This window comes from Cuculus canorus, chromosome 7 (genome assembly GCF_017976375.1).
Source record: "Cuculus canorus isolate bCucCan1 chromosome 7, bCucCan1.pri, whole genome shotgun sequence".
Classification (NCBI taxonomy): Eukaryota; Metazoa; Chordata; class Aves; order Cuculiformes; family Cuculidae; genus Cuculus; species Cuculus canorus.
Window position 1 is genome coordinate 15574793 of NC_071407.1, and position 18101 is coordinate 15592893.

Genomic DNA, 18101 nt, shown 5'->3' on the forward strand with positions numbered 1-18101 from the left:
CAGAACAACCTTTCTGTTGTTGCTTTATAGTCACATGCAAAGGAATTTTATAACTTGTATTGCTTGATACTTAATAATGTCACTAGCTTTATAAATATGCAATATAGAGACAAATAGAAGAAAAATAACTGTCTCCAGGTTTGGCATTTTGAAGAGCACTAATCCATTTAGAGAGAATCAGGGTTTGTGGTGAAATCTGTAAAACCTTGAAAATACTTGTCTTGCTTGTTCAGGTAGTGTCCACTGCATTTTGAATGGGTTTTATATTTTGTTTACAATCTCCAAATGAAATTAGTATTTGTCTCTTTTATTCAGTTCAATTCTAAGATATTTCAGGAAGTTGCTAGGCATTAATTTTGCTGTTTTATTATAATTATTACCCCCTCTGTTCTTTCTTGATAGTTGAACTTGAACAAGCTGATCTGATTTCAAGCTCTAGTGCTAGCAGTAGGGCCTTAAAATTCTGAAATCAAGTTTATAAATAGTCTTTAAAAGGTTTACAAGAGTAACCATCTTATTTTGGAGTACAAGCCATAACTGCAAATGTGATTTTGTCTACATTTAAGATAGATTTATGGTTGCAGAAGCCATGGTAACGGTGGTTTATCACAGCTGTAAAAGGTCAGTGCAAGCTCAAAACCTTATCCGACACCAAATGTTTTCATGAGGCTTATTGCCAAGGTACGTATAGGTGGAGTTTTTGGTTTTAATATCATAGATTATTTAGTTGATCAGAGTGAGAACAGATTGGTAGTTTATAATTGACAGACTGACTTAACAGTCTTCCTGTCAGACAGTCTTAGGTCTGGATAAAAGGTCAATGAATGCCACCACAATTTTTCATTGCCTCTGGTAGCCAGGTATCTATATAAAACTCAATATCAGAATTTCACCAAGTGGCAGCTGATTTAACCCTTCCTGCACCAATTCTAAATGCAGACACTGTTGTGAGCTGTGGCACCCATTAAATGAAAGTACTCGCCGTATGCTGGGTTCAGTTGTCATCTTAATTTACAAGAATGGCCATAAATTTTCCAGCCTTGTGCCTTTCAAATATGTGTATAGATTATATGTAAAGAAATTTTGACAGTCAAAATCTTCCTTTCAAACCCAAGTACTTAAAGCACTCTGTAAAGATGCCATGAAGTCCAGCAATCTTTTTTATTTATCTCCTACACTGAAGAGGGAGGTGAGAATGCAGCAGACACCTGACACCTTGATGGAGTTCTGTAGATGCATTCTCAGGCAGGATTTGTTTGCTGCTGTCTTTAAGTTTACGTGGATCAGCACTCAGATTTTCTTGTTTTATTTTTCAGATCTTTTGGTACACAGCGTCTATGAAGTGGAAGTGATTTCAGTCTTTATGGCTTGACTTTGCAAAGTCAATACTCTCTGTGCTATATTCCCATCCTTTAATCTTGTCTGCTTGAATCAAGCAATCCCTGTATTTCTACCAAATTATACCAGTTACAGTTAGGGAATGCCCCTTTCAAGCACAGTTGAATATTCCTTAGGCAACACAGAGAAGGCACTGGTTTTCCAGAGAGGTTTATGAAACACTCTGGCATTAACAGAGACACGATCATGTGTGATAACCTGTGTATAATGGTTTTTAGGGTCACTGATGTGGTCTGTGTGTAGCTTAATGCTGACAAAACTGGAAGTGACCCTTACCCCGTCTAGGATTGCAAATGCTTGCTGAAATGATGCTGCCATTTGTTATTGTGGCACATTGTTCTTTGAGCAAATTCCTGAGTGTATTTCTTACAAAGGTAGGTACTTAAATTTTAATGTGAGATGGTGATGGTTTACAGACAAAATAAACTTGGTCTTTGCTTTGAGATTTTCTGTTTCTCTGCTCAGAAGAGCCCCTTCCCATCTATTGCTGGGTCAGAGGGTGTCCCCAGGAGGAACCACTGCTTTTTCTGCCCTTTTGCTCAGAGACGTTTCATAGCTGAGCTTCATGTTTCAGCTGTTTCACACTTAACAGAAAAAGCACCAAGAAATCTTTCCCAGAGAGATGAGATAGTGCTTTACTGAACCATAACTAGTTTAATGGAATCTGTAAAATGAATATATGTATGTGTGTCAGTTTTTGTACATAGTGATTTAATAAGAAGCTCAGTCTTAGAGGTGAAATTAGCTTTGCCTAAACAAGTGCAGCTGGAGTTGTCTTAAGCTTTCCTAAGCTGACTCATGCATCTCAGCTAATTCTTGCTCACAATTTTTGCTCTCATGGTAATTCTTAAGTATGTAATTCTCATTCAACGTAATGCTCAGGTTGAAATCAGTGAGGTGGGAAGAAGAGTCGCTTGCTCAGAGTTGTAGCCTGAAACGCCGGAAATTTGATTTTGTTGCCAACTCAGCCACAAGTTTAAAACCGCATGAATAATTCTCTTTCTGGTACTTTTGATTCACTGTGTGTGAAATAATAATACTTACATAAATGGGTGTAATTTTAAGGGTAAAGAATACTCGGGTGTGCTTTATAAAACAAAGCACAATACAGCTTCTGGTCTAATTTTTTGCTTCTATGACACCATTCTTGATCATAAAGCCTATGTGAAAGTTTAAATATTTTTCTTTCCGTTATTCCTTTGCTTGTGATCTAATTGTTCTTGATACCTATGTTGTTTTGCACTGGAAGTGGAGAGAGCTTGAAATTCTGTGTTTATTCATGTCCCGTATTCTTATCCAGATAGGTTATTGCAAAATAAAAATAGCCCTAGTTCCATTCTGCTGAAACCAGTGAGAGAAGGCTTTGCAATGAAAAATAAACTTTGGCATTCAGCATCATTTATTAGACAGTTTGCCATTTTAAATATTTGAAAATCTGTTTCCTTGAAGAAGGCTAAGAAAATTTTGTTGGCCAAGGAAAATACCTTTCAGAGTAAGGAATGATATGTTTATATATCCTCTAGTATGCATATTGGAATAATAAAAAAGGACAAAAGAAGATGCTGCCCTTTCCTTTTCTACACCTCCTTTTGATTCTGGCTATACAAAGCCAGTTTAGTTTAGACTTTTAACATATAAAAAAAAATTCCAGTGCACACAGCGTGGTAATGGTTTTTAGATGTACGTGTATCACAATAGATAGCTATTAGTGAAGGGCTTGGAATGAGAATTCTTTTATTTAGAAAAAAAATGCCAGTTACAAAGATTAGAGTGAGTAATCATTTTTAAAGTATACCTTGGCTCTGGTGTTACAGTTTTTAAAGTTTATTTTTGGAAATGAAACTCCTGCTTTTACCTAATCTTTAATACACAGTGTTCAGAAAGCTTTTAGAGGAGAACTTCGGGTGTCTTTTAACTATTTGTGGCACCTATTTAAGCTAATTTGTGATGTCAAATCTCTTGATCTCTTTAAGTGCTTTTCTGATATTCTATAAGATGTTGGAGTATGATAGAAGGTAAGTAAGCAAATTCTAGAGAAAGGAACTTAACTAGCGAGGACTACTGAAGTTAGCCAAATACAGAAAACAGAACAGAACTGGATATTTAAATGAAGTTTGAAGGAAGATTATCATGTTTACTCTCTCTTTAGTAATTGTAAATACCATATTGTGAAGGGAAAATGGATTGAAACAGCATAGAAATACGTTGTTACAGTCGTTATTTGATAATCCACAGTGTGTATGTTATAGACTTTTCTTTCTCATGTGGATTAATTTTTTTTTTTTTTGTCCTCTAGCTGGACCTACGCAGCCTTTAGGAAATACTACATGGTTTCAATCTAAATCCAGTAATGCTAAGTATCTATACTAGAAACTTGCTGCCTTAAATACTAGTAGCCATCTTATGTGCTAACACAGTAAGCACAAAATGATGATCTGATAAGTGTCAGTTGTGTGGATAATCAGTAAAGAAATAACCACTACATGTGTTGCACGTACTACAGTTATCAAATAAAAAAATGCGGTTTAGTGGAAAAGAAATAGATGGGTATCCATGCTGATTTTGGCTGTTAATGCAACTGTTGCGCTCTGCACTTTCTGGTCTTTGATGAATGATGTATCCATCTTCCATACTGGTACACCCAGCTGTCCATTACTGTAAAAGTGGCTTGCCCAAAGAATGAATGTCTGAGCTATTTGTTTTAGAAATTTAAGGACCTGCTTCTTTTTTGTCATTCTACTTAACTTCAAACAGGTCACTGCTTTCCTAAGGAGCACAAGTTGTGTATCACTTTTGGACCAGTTTAATAAATAGCTGTTGAATTGTGTGTGTGTCAGAAGAGACAATCTTTATTTTCCTTTCCTTTAGTTGTTTTGCTTCATTAGTACTCATAGCTACACTCTTTTCCCTGTCCCTGCTTTTTTTCTTTTGTGCCTTCTATTTCTCCTGTTTTTCTTGTATACAGCCTGTGATTTTAAAAAATAAGGAAGTGCAACTGATCTCACTTTAGCAAGCTCCTTTCGTGTAATTTCAGGCATCCCTGAAAGGTGCTATCACTCTCATTATTTATTCAAGGATCTGAAGACACTTCTGAAAAATTAATAAATTATTCTGTCATCATTATTTTAGGAAAACTTTAAAAACCACTAAAAGAATTGAATTGGGAAACCATTATGAATAACCAAGCTTCATTTAACATGGCTGTGATAGCTTCAGGACATGTTCCTCTACAAAGGCTTTGGAATTCCTTGTGGATATTGCTGCCAGAGTTTATTATTGTAAAAGCAATGCAGTCAGCTACTGTTGTTGTACAGCTAATGTTTTAGGAGTCATTTGGCAGAAATGAATGCTGTGAGGTAAAGCTGAATATTCGCAATCGAGTATCAAACAAAAGGTGGTTGAATGGGCTGAACACTGACTAATGTGAAATGAACAAAAACAAAGCAAGGTAGGAAAAAGTTGTGTGACGCAAGTTAGTCCAAATGTTACTTTTCTTTGTTTGTATTATTTATATCAGTGTTTTGAACAGTTGTGCTGAAAGCTTTATTTCAAAGATTGAGGATATAACTAAAATGGAAAGACCATCAAATATTGAATAGCGCAGCCTTGGGAAAATAACTTTTAAGTACCTGAGCTGATAGGTAACACTTGAGGCTAAGATTAAAAAAAGACAAATCACAAGTGAGACTGTCATTGACCATTTAACTTGGAAGCCGAGAGGTAGATGTACTTGGAGATGATTGCTCTTGTGTTACCTTCATTATACGGGTTGAGAATTGCTTTCCCAAATGTTTTAAGGGAAGCTTATCTTTTAGCCCATTTTATTAAGGAGGTCATATTGCCCTTTACCACCCTTTACTTACCTCTTCAGAGGTAAGACTCAAGAGTTGTTGGGGTTGGAAGGGACCTTAAAGATCATCCAGTCAAGGTCCCTCTGAATGGCATCCCTTCCCTCTAGTGCATCAACCGCAGAACAAAGCTTGGTGGTGTCAGCAAACTTGCTGTGGGTACGCTCAATCCCACTATCCATGTCCCTGACAAAGAAGTTGAACAGTGCTGGTCCCAGTACTAAACCCTAAGGAACACTGCTTGTCAGTTGTCTCCTCTTGGACATTGAGCTGATCACCACAACTCTTTAAATGCATCCATCCAGTCAGTCAGTTCCTTATGCACTCAGTAGTCCATCTGTCAATCCATGTCTCTCCAGTTTAGAGACAAGGTTGGGACAGTGTCAAAGTACATGATATCAGTTGCTCTTCCCTTATTTACCAACACTGTAATCCCATTGTAGAAGGCCACCAAATTCATCAGGCATGATTGTCACCAATCACCTCCTTATTTTCTGTGTACATCAGCAGGGTTTCCAGGAGGAAATGCTCCATGATCTTGCTGGGCACAGAGGTGAGATTGACTGGCCTTTAGGTCCCCAGGTCTTCCTTTTTTCCCTGTTTTTTAAAATGGAAGCTACGTTTGCCCTTTTCTAGCCGGTGGACCTTCACCAGACTGCCACGACTTCTCAACTATGATGGATAGTGGCTTAGCAACTTCATCTGCCAATTCCCTCAGGACCTGTGGAGGCATCTCATCAGGTCCCATGGACTTGTGCATCTTCAGGTTCGTTAGATGGTCTAGAACTTGATCTTGGGCAGTATGGCTATAGCACTTGCCAGAGAAGACTGGGGCAAAAAAAGTTGTTGAGTACTTCAGCCTTCTCCATACCCTGGGTAATCAGGTCTCCTGTTTGCTTCCAGAGAGGCCCCCTCCTTGTTTCCCCTGCCTGTCCATCCTGAAGAGCCTGTATCCTTCCATTCCAACACTCCAGTCATAGGAGCCATCCCACCACGTCTCCATGATGCCAATAAGAGTGTAGCGCTGCAGGTGTGTGCGTGTCTCTAACTTCTCTGGTTTATTCCACGTGGCACATATGTTTGTATAGGGGGATTTAAGTCGAGCCCCTGATGAAGCTGATTTACTGGCTGCAGTGCCTGGAATTCCTTTGTGTGGCTCTTCAGGTGCTCTCCTGCTGAGCTGTATTTCTTCTCCAGCCTCTGGATATCTATTGCTGGCACTGGTATCAAACTCGTAGGATCGGGATGGATTGAGGTTCCCCTCCCCCAGCAACTTTATTTAAAGCCCATTTCCCCAGGTTGGCTGCTGCTCAGGCTCTTGTTTGTCTGATTGGTGCCAAGCACACTGAAATGCTCAAATCTTCACATTGTGCTTCTGTATTATTCACTCAACTGCTCTCCTCCTCCTGCACTGTAGATATCAGTGAATTGTATGAAAGTTTGAATGAGAAACAAATATAAGGATGTAATTTCCCATAATGACAACAGAGTTGAATGACAAGCAAATCAAAAGCTAATTCTCCTATAAACAATATCCTTAAATCCATTTGCATACTACGCAACTTACTCAGTGAAGAACTTGTGGGTTTTTTTTTGATTGAATGAAGGCTGTGCAGTGAGTCAAAGGCAAAACCAGGAATGATAAGACATGCAATCCCTGCTGTCAGTGACTGCCTACATATGCTCTTAGAAATAGTGCTTTATTGAAAGTTGATGTAAGGATTTCCTTCTCATTGTAGAGAGAGCTTTGAACGACTCCTCCCTTTCTCCAAAGAAAATATTGACAATAGAATCTTTGATCCTCAAAAATTAATGCAGTGATAAATTTAATTCATGTAAATAATTCTGCTAGACTCAGTAGGACTCATCACAGAAAGTTAAACACACATAACTGTCTTTTGGTTAAAGACCATGCACATGATAGGTACAGTGGCATAGTCCAGAAGTTCACTTGGATAGAACTCTCTCTTCTAAAGGATGTAATGAAAATGCATCTTTATCAAAAGATCATGTGTTAGGTTTTTTTAGATTACATTTCAAAAATTTATCTTCATTCCAATTCAAATCTTGTAAAAGCAAGATTTATCCAGACAGTTTAATCGTGTTATAAATATATGTACATGTAGTAAAATAGTAATGATTCATCACATTTTTATATCTTCACTTCAATATTCTATGCTTTCAGGAAATAGCACTGCAATTTTATTCCACACACTGTTTATATTGTCAGGCCTTTTTCTGCACTCATCCACTAATGACACAAGTTTTCCAGGTATTGATTTTATTTGATACAATTGATTCTACTTTGAGCCTAGAATCCTGTATGAAACTTTGGGTCTTCACTGTTCTAAAGATACAAGCCTGATGTCTTAAAGTTCTTGTGGAAAAAAATACTCTGCTTAAGAGGATCATCTAGTTCAGAAATTTGCTGTTGCTTTTCAGAAGTCATAGAATAGACAACCACATCTCTTTTCTGAAGTACTTACAGTCCTATTAGTGATGCTTTGATTCCTGCTGCTTCTTGTTCTGTTCAGTTAATGAATATCACCCTGTAGTGGAAGGGGCTTGTTTCAAAAGCTGGGAGCTCTTTAACTTCCCCACTGTTAAGAAATCTTATTAAGATTTCAACTTGAGAGTGACCTTGTTGCTTCCTTTTGTTAATACAGTAATACTACGGAACCAGTATTAGGAGAGGATGAGTTTTGTGTGCTGCGAGCAATGATGGTGTTTTGTTTTACTGTTTGAATTGTAATGTTACTTATACAAAAAATGCTCTTCAATATTCGATTTTAGTTAATTAAATCAGTTGGTGTAATGACTTATGCAAGAACTCTCTGATTTTCTTATTTCGAATGTGATGTAGCAGTCTCTTATATCACCTAAGAGGACCAGCCACCAGTAAGAAAACTGAAAAGCCACCAGTAAAAACACTGAAACAATGAAAAAAATAAGAGGTTTGCCTTATATTTTGAATTACTGAAAGTGAGGTTATTGACGAGTGATTTTCCACAAAAGCAGTATTGTGTTTCTAAAACATGAGTGGTAAGCTACAGTTTTCCCTATGTTCCATTAAATATATGAAAGACCATTAGCATTTCTTTGCACTTTTGGAAGGATTTTAATTTAAATAAATAATTACCTACAAGGAAATTACTTGGTGCTTATATTGGTGTTTCTTGGTTCCTTGCTATCATCAAATAATATCAAGATCTGGAAATACCTGCTTAGTTGGTACTGTTCCAATTAGAAGGATAATTATTACGTTGCTATTTCTTCCTTGGCTATAGCTGTTTGGGGTTTTTTGCCACATGTAACTCACTGTTTACAACTGAAAGTAATTTTTGAATATTTTTCTGTTTTCACGAGTGGTTGGGATTGGTTATGCTGCAAGTGAATGGGTCTAACAACTAACCTTCTATAGGATTTTTTTTATGATTCTTTTTAAGAATTTTGACACACTTTCTTTATTTTGGAAAAACAATACAACAGGCCACAATCCCTTTAGGGAAGGGAGGTGCCTGTTGAGACCCTTACATACATCTATAGTATTCTGATAAATCATCTTTTTAAAGTTCTGAGGTTCTCAGAGTCAGATAGTCTAGCAGCCACTATAAATTACTGTATACAAATAGTGATATATAATGAATTGATAAATCTCATATTCTTACAAGTTTTTCCTCCTTTCTGTTTGATTATCAAAATATGTCGGTGTCTGCCACACCCCATTAATCTAGTGAGCTCTCAATATCGTAATCTAGTGAGCTGTCAATATTGCTCGGTCATTTTTCTTTCTTCTTCAGTCAGTTCTCTTATTGTTCTATGACTTTTATCCCAGTTAATCTGTATAATTCTTATATTATCTGTCAAAGACTTAGTAGGTCAGCTTTGATCTTCAGTTTGGAGGGAAAAAATTTACTACCTGTATTTTATGATAGTTCCATATGTCTCTACCTATGTAGTACAAAAAGCAGGCATTCTTTTTTCCTCTCTGTTCCTGTCATTTTGTGGTGCAAGGTCCTACTTAATTTGTTTTTATGGTGCAACTCTCAATGAATTATGGATGTTGTGGGAATTAACAATGTTCTGGTTTACTGAGAAGGATTTTAAAACCTTAAAAATAGTTTTCCTTTACACTGTAGTATTTCAATATAGATGATTCTAGTCTTTTTCTGGTACCATAAAGAAATTGAATACTTTTCTCACACAATTTTCCCCAGCATTGTGTCCAAGTATTTCATACAATGTCTGCTCACGCTTCTTTTCCGTCTAACCATATACCATGCGTAAAGAGAACAAACAGCTTAAATGGCAACATGTCAACTGTTATCAGGTTTCCATGTAAAATGATTATCTACTATTAGTACCTCAATTTTTATTTTAAAATAAAAGCTATTTCCCTGTACTTGAACTTACATTAGTATGTAAGAGAAACTGCATAACTTGAAACACAATTCCTTAACACAACCCCAGTGAAGAGATCCCAGATATGCGTAATGAACTGATCTTTCTATATTTTGTCAAATTATCTTGGATATCCATCTAACACACCTTTTTACTGGGGAAGTGGAAAACCAAACAGGAATTAAGAGGGAAGCACACAGCAGAGGCAGATACGGTTGGTCTCCTGGTTGGTGCCTACTGTAGTACTTCAGCTGGTCTCAGTGAGCAGGCCTTGAAGAAAGGATTCCAGGAGGATTAATTTTCTAGGCACTGTTTTTTCACCTTTTCTGTCAGCTAGGCACAGGACTTGGTCAAGTGTCCTCTTTTACATTGTCAACTTTCAGGTGGAAGTCGACGTTTTACTGTTTTTACGTGAAGTTTGGGTGGGGTTTTTTTTGCCTGTGTTTTTTTTTATTGTTTGTTTTCCCTGCGAATATTATCAGAGGAAATACATATTTTTGTTAATGGGTCACACTTCCTTCTATGTACACTGTGCATTTGGGAACAGTATTCATCTAAACGTCTTGCTGTTCTTGGATTCAGTTATTTGAGATCTGCTCTCTCGGTGGACACACTGCTGCATGAGCCCACAGTCTTTAGGCTTTACTGGATGGGATGCAGTAACATCTCACTCAAGAAGCCTCAGCTGTGGAATTTGTTTCCTCTTTAATCTCAGGTGAATCCAAGTCCATTGACTTTGAAGGCATGGTAAAAAGATTCTTTCTTTCTGCTTCAGGTGTTGCAGGAAATTGAAGTTTGTGTTATGATTGAGAGCTTTTTGTTTGATACTTTTTTAAATACTCCAGTAGATTGTCATATACTGGACATATTTTAGACTTGAATGAGTGAGCCTTTGTTGCACAGGGATAAGTCTTTTTGCACCTCAGATGGTTTCACAAAAAGAAAAGTTTTAGCATCAATGTAAGCAAACTGTGATTTGTGGCTTGCATAATTCAAATGAAAGAACCAGAAAGAAAATCTGAGAGGTGGCTTGTAGCCCATTAAAACAATTCATCCTTTTATTTAGATTAAGAGGTCCAGGACAGAGTGGAAGTAATACCTCACTGAGCATCCATGCTTCTCAGTTGTTAGTATGCTCCTTGGTGTGATTTTGGTCCTTGTGTACATGTGAGGTTGGTTGGTTTATTTCCAGTGCAGGATGAATGAAATAACATGCAGCCTGTGTTGCAACCCACTGGAGAAGTTCATTTTCATTGTGAGACTATGAAATACATGGTTTAGGGTGTCACTGCAAGTCAAGAAAGGGTGTTCGAAGGATATCCATTCAGAGTCTGTAGGAATAGTGCTGGAGGACTTCACAGGGCCAGGAGAGGACAAACTTTATGGAGAGTTAGTGTCTTCCGAATACACTCCCTCCAAAGTGTCTTGGAAGAAGGAGCAGAGACATGAGATTTCAAAGGGTCCGTGAAGTGAGCAAACCCCAGCACTATTTTAGTTAGATGTATCCCATGAAAGGTAGGGTTGAAAATACCACCATTTTAATTTATTTACCACCATATTTATTTAATTTAATCCCCAGTTACTTGGGCATTTGGATCATAGCAACAGACAGTTTGCAAACTGAGCTGTAAAATAAATACCTTCTCAGAAAGTTCCTCCAGGAAACTTTTTTTTTAAAGAAAAGTGGAAGTTTAAGTGGATTTTAATTTGGGAAAATAGTTTCACTGAAATAAAGTGTGTTCATTTTCTTAGTGTTTCTCTCTTTGGAATAAAATATCTAAAATGTGAGATCCTTAACACATTGCTAGAAACTGATAATTGCTTAAAGCAGGTGCCTAGTTGCAATGAATAGCAATATTTGTTGCTGTGATTCACTAGCACATCAGGAAAAAAAAAGACAAGTGAGAATGATGTGAATAAATAAAATGTGAGAAATACTTAATCATAGTGGGGGTGTGGTGGTGATTCGTTTTCCAAACTATATTTAATCTTTTATTAAAATAAGTAAATCAGTTTGTTACATTATGTTATAAACTACCAAAATCAAATACATGAACAGCACCTTTTCCATGTATTTATCCACCAAACCTTTACATCTGTAAGTACATGAAAAAGATGCTCTTCATGTTTCTGTTTTTCCTGCAAAATTTCTTAATGGTCTCTTAATGACAAGTATGTCCCTGTAAGCAGGTGAGTGTATTCAAGAGAGAAGAGATACTTATGTATTCCAGCCACACTTCATGCGTTTCATGTCTATTCTGTTACTTTTCTGAAGAATATACAAAAATATTCTGTGTAATTTCAGCATCAAGAGTAAGAACCACAGTTTGACCAGGCATTGATTGCTCAAAAAGATTTTTCATCATCTGTAGTTTAGCCTCATTTCTGAGTTAGTATATTGAACATTGTAACAAAAACCGTCCTCCCTTGTAGCCTCATTCCCACAGCAAATGTCCTCAGAAGGGAAGATTGTTATGAGTTGTGTCAAAAGATTAACAAGTGATTCATTACTGTATGAAAAATAATGTGATTTAAGTTTGCCAGTGAAGTTGTTCATTGTATTCACAGAATCAGTTTTCAATGCAACCCAAATCTTTCTTAACAGCAGCCTCTTGCAAGTTCTCGGACATTGCTAAAGCTGATTAAAACCAGGTGGATTCTTCCCAGTCAGTGTACCAACCAGCTGAATGAAATGTAGATAACTTGTAGTGATTTTTAGAGACTTCTTCCCCCCCACCCCTGCCCCGGCTCCCGCCTTATTGGAAGCTAGGTTTCTCTAAATCCGTGATTTTCTGAACAGAAAAAGAATTGTATTTTAACTATAATACCCATATTACTTTGTTTATAGAACCTGAATTTTATTTGGCACTGTAGGGAAGAGAAGGCACTGAAGGAAACTTAATTTTTGAAATCTGATCTGTGTGTGAAAGTCTCTGTGAAAGTCTGGTATAAAGATTTCAAAGGTTTCATTTAGAAACTCAAACTTACATAGTTAAGGTCTATGTTTTGTTTTGCTTTGGTTTTTTTTTTTTTAATTTCTGTGGTGCCTGCTATATTTCTCAGGACTCAGTTTATCTTTCAGAAAAATAAAAGCAAATGACTAATTGAGATAGCACTATTGCAGAACATGAGCTATGTTTACTCGTGTTCTATTTATGAACTAAATGTTCTGCTTAATCTTGTGATTTATTACTAGATAGATAGTACTCTTCAATTTCCAGGAGTTTGTTTTATGTAGATTAATGATACTGGTTTCAGTCTACACACGTAGAGCCATACAGAAAGAGACCCAGAGGCAGAGAGTAGGAGACTCGTGTGCTGCTGACTTGTGCTGCATTTTCATGGAGTTGCCAGCAAAGTTCAGGCTGCCCTCTTTTTCTGGGCAGAATGAATAGAAGTCTGGAAAAACAAATTGACACCAAGAAAATTTTTCAAAGACAGAAATACTTGAGTCTAAGCCAGATATGAGTTCTGAAGCACATGTATCTTTGAAAATCAGGCTATGCAGAAGAGTCCAAATATAATATTTATATCTAATGTCATTGTAATAGACCTCAAAGATGGTCTGTCTGTAACACGGCATATAACCAAATGACCCAATATGAAGTGGAATTCATGATATTAGACTTCCCAACCCCAGCCAATTTTGATTTTGGGACTTCACTTTCTCTTGACTGACAAAAGTTCTGTGTGGCCTCGGAAGAGAAGATGAATAAAAGAACAGATTAAAGTAATGGAGCATTTCATATATTTAAATTTCCTAGTTTAGATATTCAGAATTTTAAAACAATTTAATCACTCTGTGGGCATCTCAAAAGTTCAGAAAATGTGACTAATAAGACAAATTCAGCCTTTCATTCTATCCCTGCTGGAAGATAGTGTTAGATGGTAGTGAAGAGTTGGTAGATTAGAGGAATGTTTAATGTCATATGCATGCATTTTAATCTGAGAAGTAGAAGAGAGATCTCGTGAGACGTGGAATTTCTTAACTGTTGGCGATAGACTGTGCGTATATTGGAGCATATTTAATTTTTATCATAAGCATAAACTTCTGTGGGCTTTCAGATGCCTGGGTTTAAGTATTCATGATCAAACCCCAGTTGCTATTTGCCAGTTATCCTGACTGGTTCTGGATGAGCAGTAATGTTGCTGCACAAGTGTATTCATTAACAATGCAGTATAATAACACACAAGTCAGACCTGAGCTCCTCTGTTCTCCATGTTCTGTGAGGATGGGCTGTCAAATTGCATCAAAATGTATTTACACCTTTATTGATGCATTTTAAAAATAACTTGTAAAAATCTCCAAATCTTACTAACATTACAGTATTTTAACCTTCCTACATAAATAATTATTGTCTGTTTCAATGTGGGTCGGTATTATATGTTGTCTTTTGCATCTAGACTTGAGATTTTTTTTATACTAGGTATATGCTAGGGCAAAGCACTTACTATTCATATGCAGTGGGAAATGGTAAGAGTGAGACAAGTTAAGATATTCTCATGTTATAGAATTTTCTAAAACTTTGCCAAATTCTCAAGTTCGCTAGTTAAATGCGTAAAGATTCTTTTGAAATTTTTTTATTTCTGTCTGTATTGCAAGCTATGTCTTTTATTTTGACATGGAATTTTGTGCACTAGAGAAGTATAATGTATTGTAAATGTTACTTTAAAAGACTAATTTCTGAAGCAGCTAGAGTTAGATTTTTTTCAGAGACAAAGATTTCTTCTGCACATTACATAATCATTAGATCTGTTTAGCAAAACAATTTCTTGAGCTTCTAAACCAAATTGCATTTCTTTGGTATAGTATAAGGTTTTTAAAGGTGGTAATATCTTCAGAATGAGTGCATGTTCTTATTATATTATTTCTGAAATAGCTGGGAAAATATAGCGGTGAAAAGTCACTAAGCTAGAGCCAGCCACTTGTGACGTCAACAGTAGTTTAATACAAAGAGGAAGAATCGTCAACTTTTTCAGTAGCTTGCATGCAGGGCCAGTTTGCATGTGTACTTGGTGGTGATGGTACTTGAGGGGCCAGGCACGGCTTAATTACTAAATTTCTACTATGCAGAGGTTGCAATACGAAAACATTTTTTGACTAGTCTGCTTTTGTGGCAAAGGGGTGGTTTTTTGTTTGTCTCTCCTATAGAAATTTTTCTGTATCAGTCATTGATGGTATCATTCTTTGCACATCCCTTACACGGTATTGTCCTCTAATCTACTGGAACAGTTTTTAACACGTCCCTTGTTTCACAAGCCTTTTAGCTGACTGGGAAGCCCAAACGTGTACTTTTCAAGTGGTAATTTAGAATCTACTGGTGAAGTGTGGGCTTTTATCACCGTTTCAGTTTTCAAGCTGAAGCCAAAATTCATTTGTTGACATCTTTCTTGAATGTGCTTTAATTTAATAAAGAAGAAGCTATGCACTTCAGGAAGTGGTAATCTTTATTTACTGCTATGAGGTGAGAATGTACATGAAGCAGAGAATTTTGTGATTATTATTTTACAGAGCAGTCATTTGCTATAATTACATGTTTTTAATCAGTGGAATTAACATGTTCTATTAAACGTATTCTCTCCTGACTTCTTGTAGGATTCTGAGTAACAACAAGATCTTATGGTTGAAGAATGGCTCCTTCTTCGGACTGAGATCCCTGGAGAGACTGTGAGTAATTGATCAGCCTCATTTCACCTTCAATTAAAAAGTCTTTGCATTTTAAAAGTAAAACCAAAGATCAGATAATGAAGTTGAGATGTTCTGAACTGTATTGTACAGTAGAATTTCTAGGCACTCATCAAGTTAAGAAACAGCATAAAAATGAGTGAGTGGGGATGGACATGGAAAACACAGGAAAGCACTGCCATCAGTTTGGAACTAAAATAAACATCCAGTCAAAGGCTTGTACTACATTATGTACACTATCACAGTGAAGAATGGTATATGTAATGGTAACACTAATATACCTGACATGTAGTTTGTGTTATTTAACTCATTAGTCTCCAATACTTCCACTTTAATTCTATTCTAATTTTAATTCTATTCTATATTTTAATCATATTCTAAAGAAACTGGACAACTTTTATCACTGGACCAGATATTGACACTGTTAAAGCTTCGTGACTGTGTATTTCTAGCGAGTATTTGGAGAGGAGAAAAGGAGCTCAGGAGCAGCTTATGAGTTAGGAAGAAAACCTTTGGAAACTTCAGTGGAACAAATAAGCAGTAACAGCGATACTGTAATAATGCTGCTTTCTGCATATGTAGGTCACTTGTTTGAGAATAATAATGTGAGCATATCTAAGAGGCTAATTTTTATATTCATAGACAAGTTTGCCAGTGCATCTAAAAGGAGTGATTGTATCATGCCTACTGTACAGTATGTCCTGCCACTTAAGCTAAATTATTTTTATATTGCTTTGTAATAATACCTTAATTATGTAGAGCTGTTGATATAAAGTAGTTTCTACATTCATGAATGCATTAATGTATTCTCTGTTCTATAGATATTTTCCATATGCGAAAAATTACATAATAAAATAAACTTTAGCTAATATTTTACTATATATGTGTGTGATGTTCATACATGGTTGTGTAATAAGGTGGGTAACTATATGATACTGAAATATCTGACTATTCTTTGTCTTTCAAGGTATGAAGCAGTCCCTTAAGCACATAGAGAAGTGTTAGGATTAAGCTGTCTGAACAGTTATGTAAAGGAATACTACATTTTCTCTGCATACAGTTGTGGATGTAACAAATACTTCTTTAATATTGGCAATATTAAATGGTATGGAATGAAAAGTAGTTGTGTATTATTTTTTATCTGGTTTAGTCTTAGGTATAACAATGATAGGAGGTTTATAAAGAAGTTTACAAATATTGTAGACAAAACAATTTAGAATAGGGGATAGGATTACAAATTTATTGGAAGAAGGGAAATTAGTAGATTAATTTCTAATGTACTCCACATAAAGCATTAGTGTTTAGAAGTAGAGGAAAACATTTCCTTTGATAAGGTTTAATTTACACTGGGGAATGGTATGTGCTTTTAAAAAAGTTTATTAGTTATCTAGTTAGAGAAATAATACAACCTGAAAAGATGTTGCTGACTGTGTTGACAACAGTGAGAAAACAAAAAAATGTTTTAGGTATGTAGCCTCAAGTATCATCACCATCTAAACTTTCTTAATTTTATTATATGTTTTTCACAAAATTGCAGATAAAATGAGTATCATCTCTGTATATAATACTGTTTGGCTATGGCATTAATATAAAATCCATAAGTGGACCTTGAAGCAAAGACAGGTGATGATATTCTCATCAGATTCAGATGCTCTGTTTCTTGTTCTCTGGCCTGATACATTTCTTGCTATCTATGAAATCCAAATTTCATTGGGGGCAGGGAGGGAGAGGGCCGAAACAGCTGGAACAGAGCTATGAGGTGAGTATGAATGAACTACATCTGGATGAGTGCTCCTAACCCTTGGACAAAGGTTTCCCCAGCTTTGCCTTTTCCACACAAGCTAACACAGAGTAGTACTTCTAAGGCAGTACTTGGTGCTAAAATTGGAGAATAATGACTGCAACTGCTGTCAGTGCTCATGGTTCATCAAAATGGAGCAACAAGAACTTTTATTTCTCACCTGAAAGGGGAGGTAGAGAATCTTATGAAGTTCAGTAGCAGGAAAATCAGCTTCCTTTAAGATAATCTTAAATTTACAAGATCAGATGCTTAGAAGTGTGGGTGTGCTAGAGAGAAGGGTTACTCATTTAATTTGGATTTGCACTCCTTGTGGTCCCGTTGAGAACACAAAATTAGTAATACAAATGCCATAGAGACAAGAATCACGTGTGTCTGTGATTCTTTTGTGATTACCATGAGATCGTGAGCCAGAGGAGTGTTAGTTTAGATGGGAAATGAAATCATTCAATATCAAACTTGAAAACTTTATAGGAGAAGTCAAATTTCAGGTGGAATTGAGTCACTTCTATATTCTGGCTTGTTCCTATCCTGGAATGCTCAAAACTTCTTTTTGAGCAGAGAACGGTTTGAAGCTAGTGGCAACTTTCTCCTTTTTATTTTTGTTTTTCAATACATGTCCCAACTGGAATGGGGTTACAGAAGTATCAGTCCTCCCAAGTTCTGTTGATTTCTCAACAGCATGTTACACAAGCGAGAGACCTCACTGAGCAGTTGTCTCAAACTAGGACTCCTCATTTCATGCAACTTTGAGCAAACAAACTGAGAAACATAAGTTGTTTGCCCTTAACTGTCTTTTCTGAGACTAAGATAGAATCGATTTCACTAAAGCTTGAGAGTATTGTTGAACTCATATTACACATGAAATGCTTTTTTTCTCAAAATATAGTTGGACCTGGTTTGTATTTGTTTCTGCAGACTTCTCAGAAAATTGCATTTTTTCAACCACAGAAGAATATTACAAGGTTTC

General features: G+C 36.3%; 1 protein-coding gene across 1 annotated transcript in view; it reads left to right on the top strand.

Annotated features, from left to right (window-relative positions):
- Nucleotides 1–18101, top strand: part of ADGRA1 (adhesion G protein-coupled receptor A1) — a 264781-nt gene that overhangs the window by 24435 nt on the left and 222245 nt on the right. The window contains exon 2 of the mRNA XM_054071764.1: nt 15244–15315. Coding sequence (XP_053927739.1) covers nt 15244–15315 — 72 coding nt within the window. The remainder of the gene's footprint in view (nt 1–15243; nt 15316–18101) is intronic.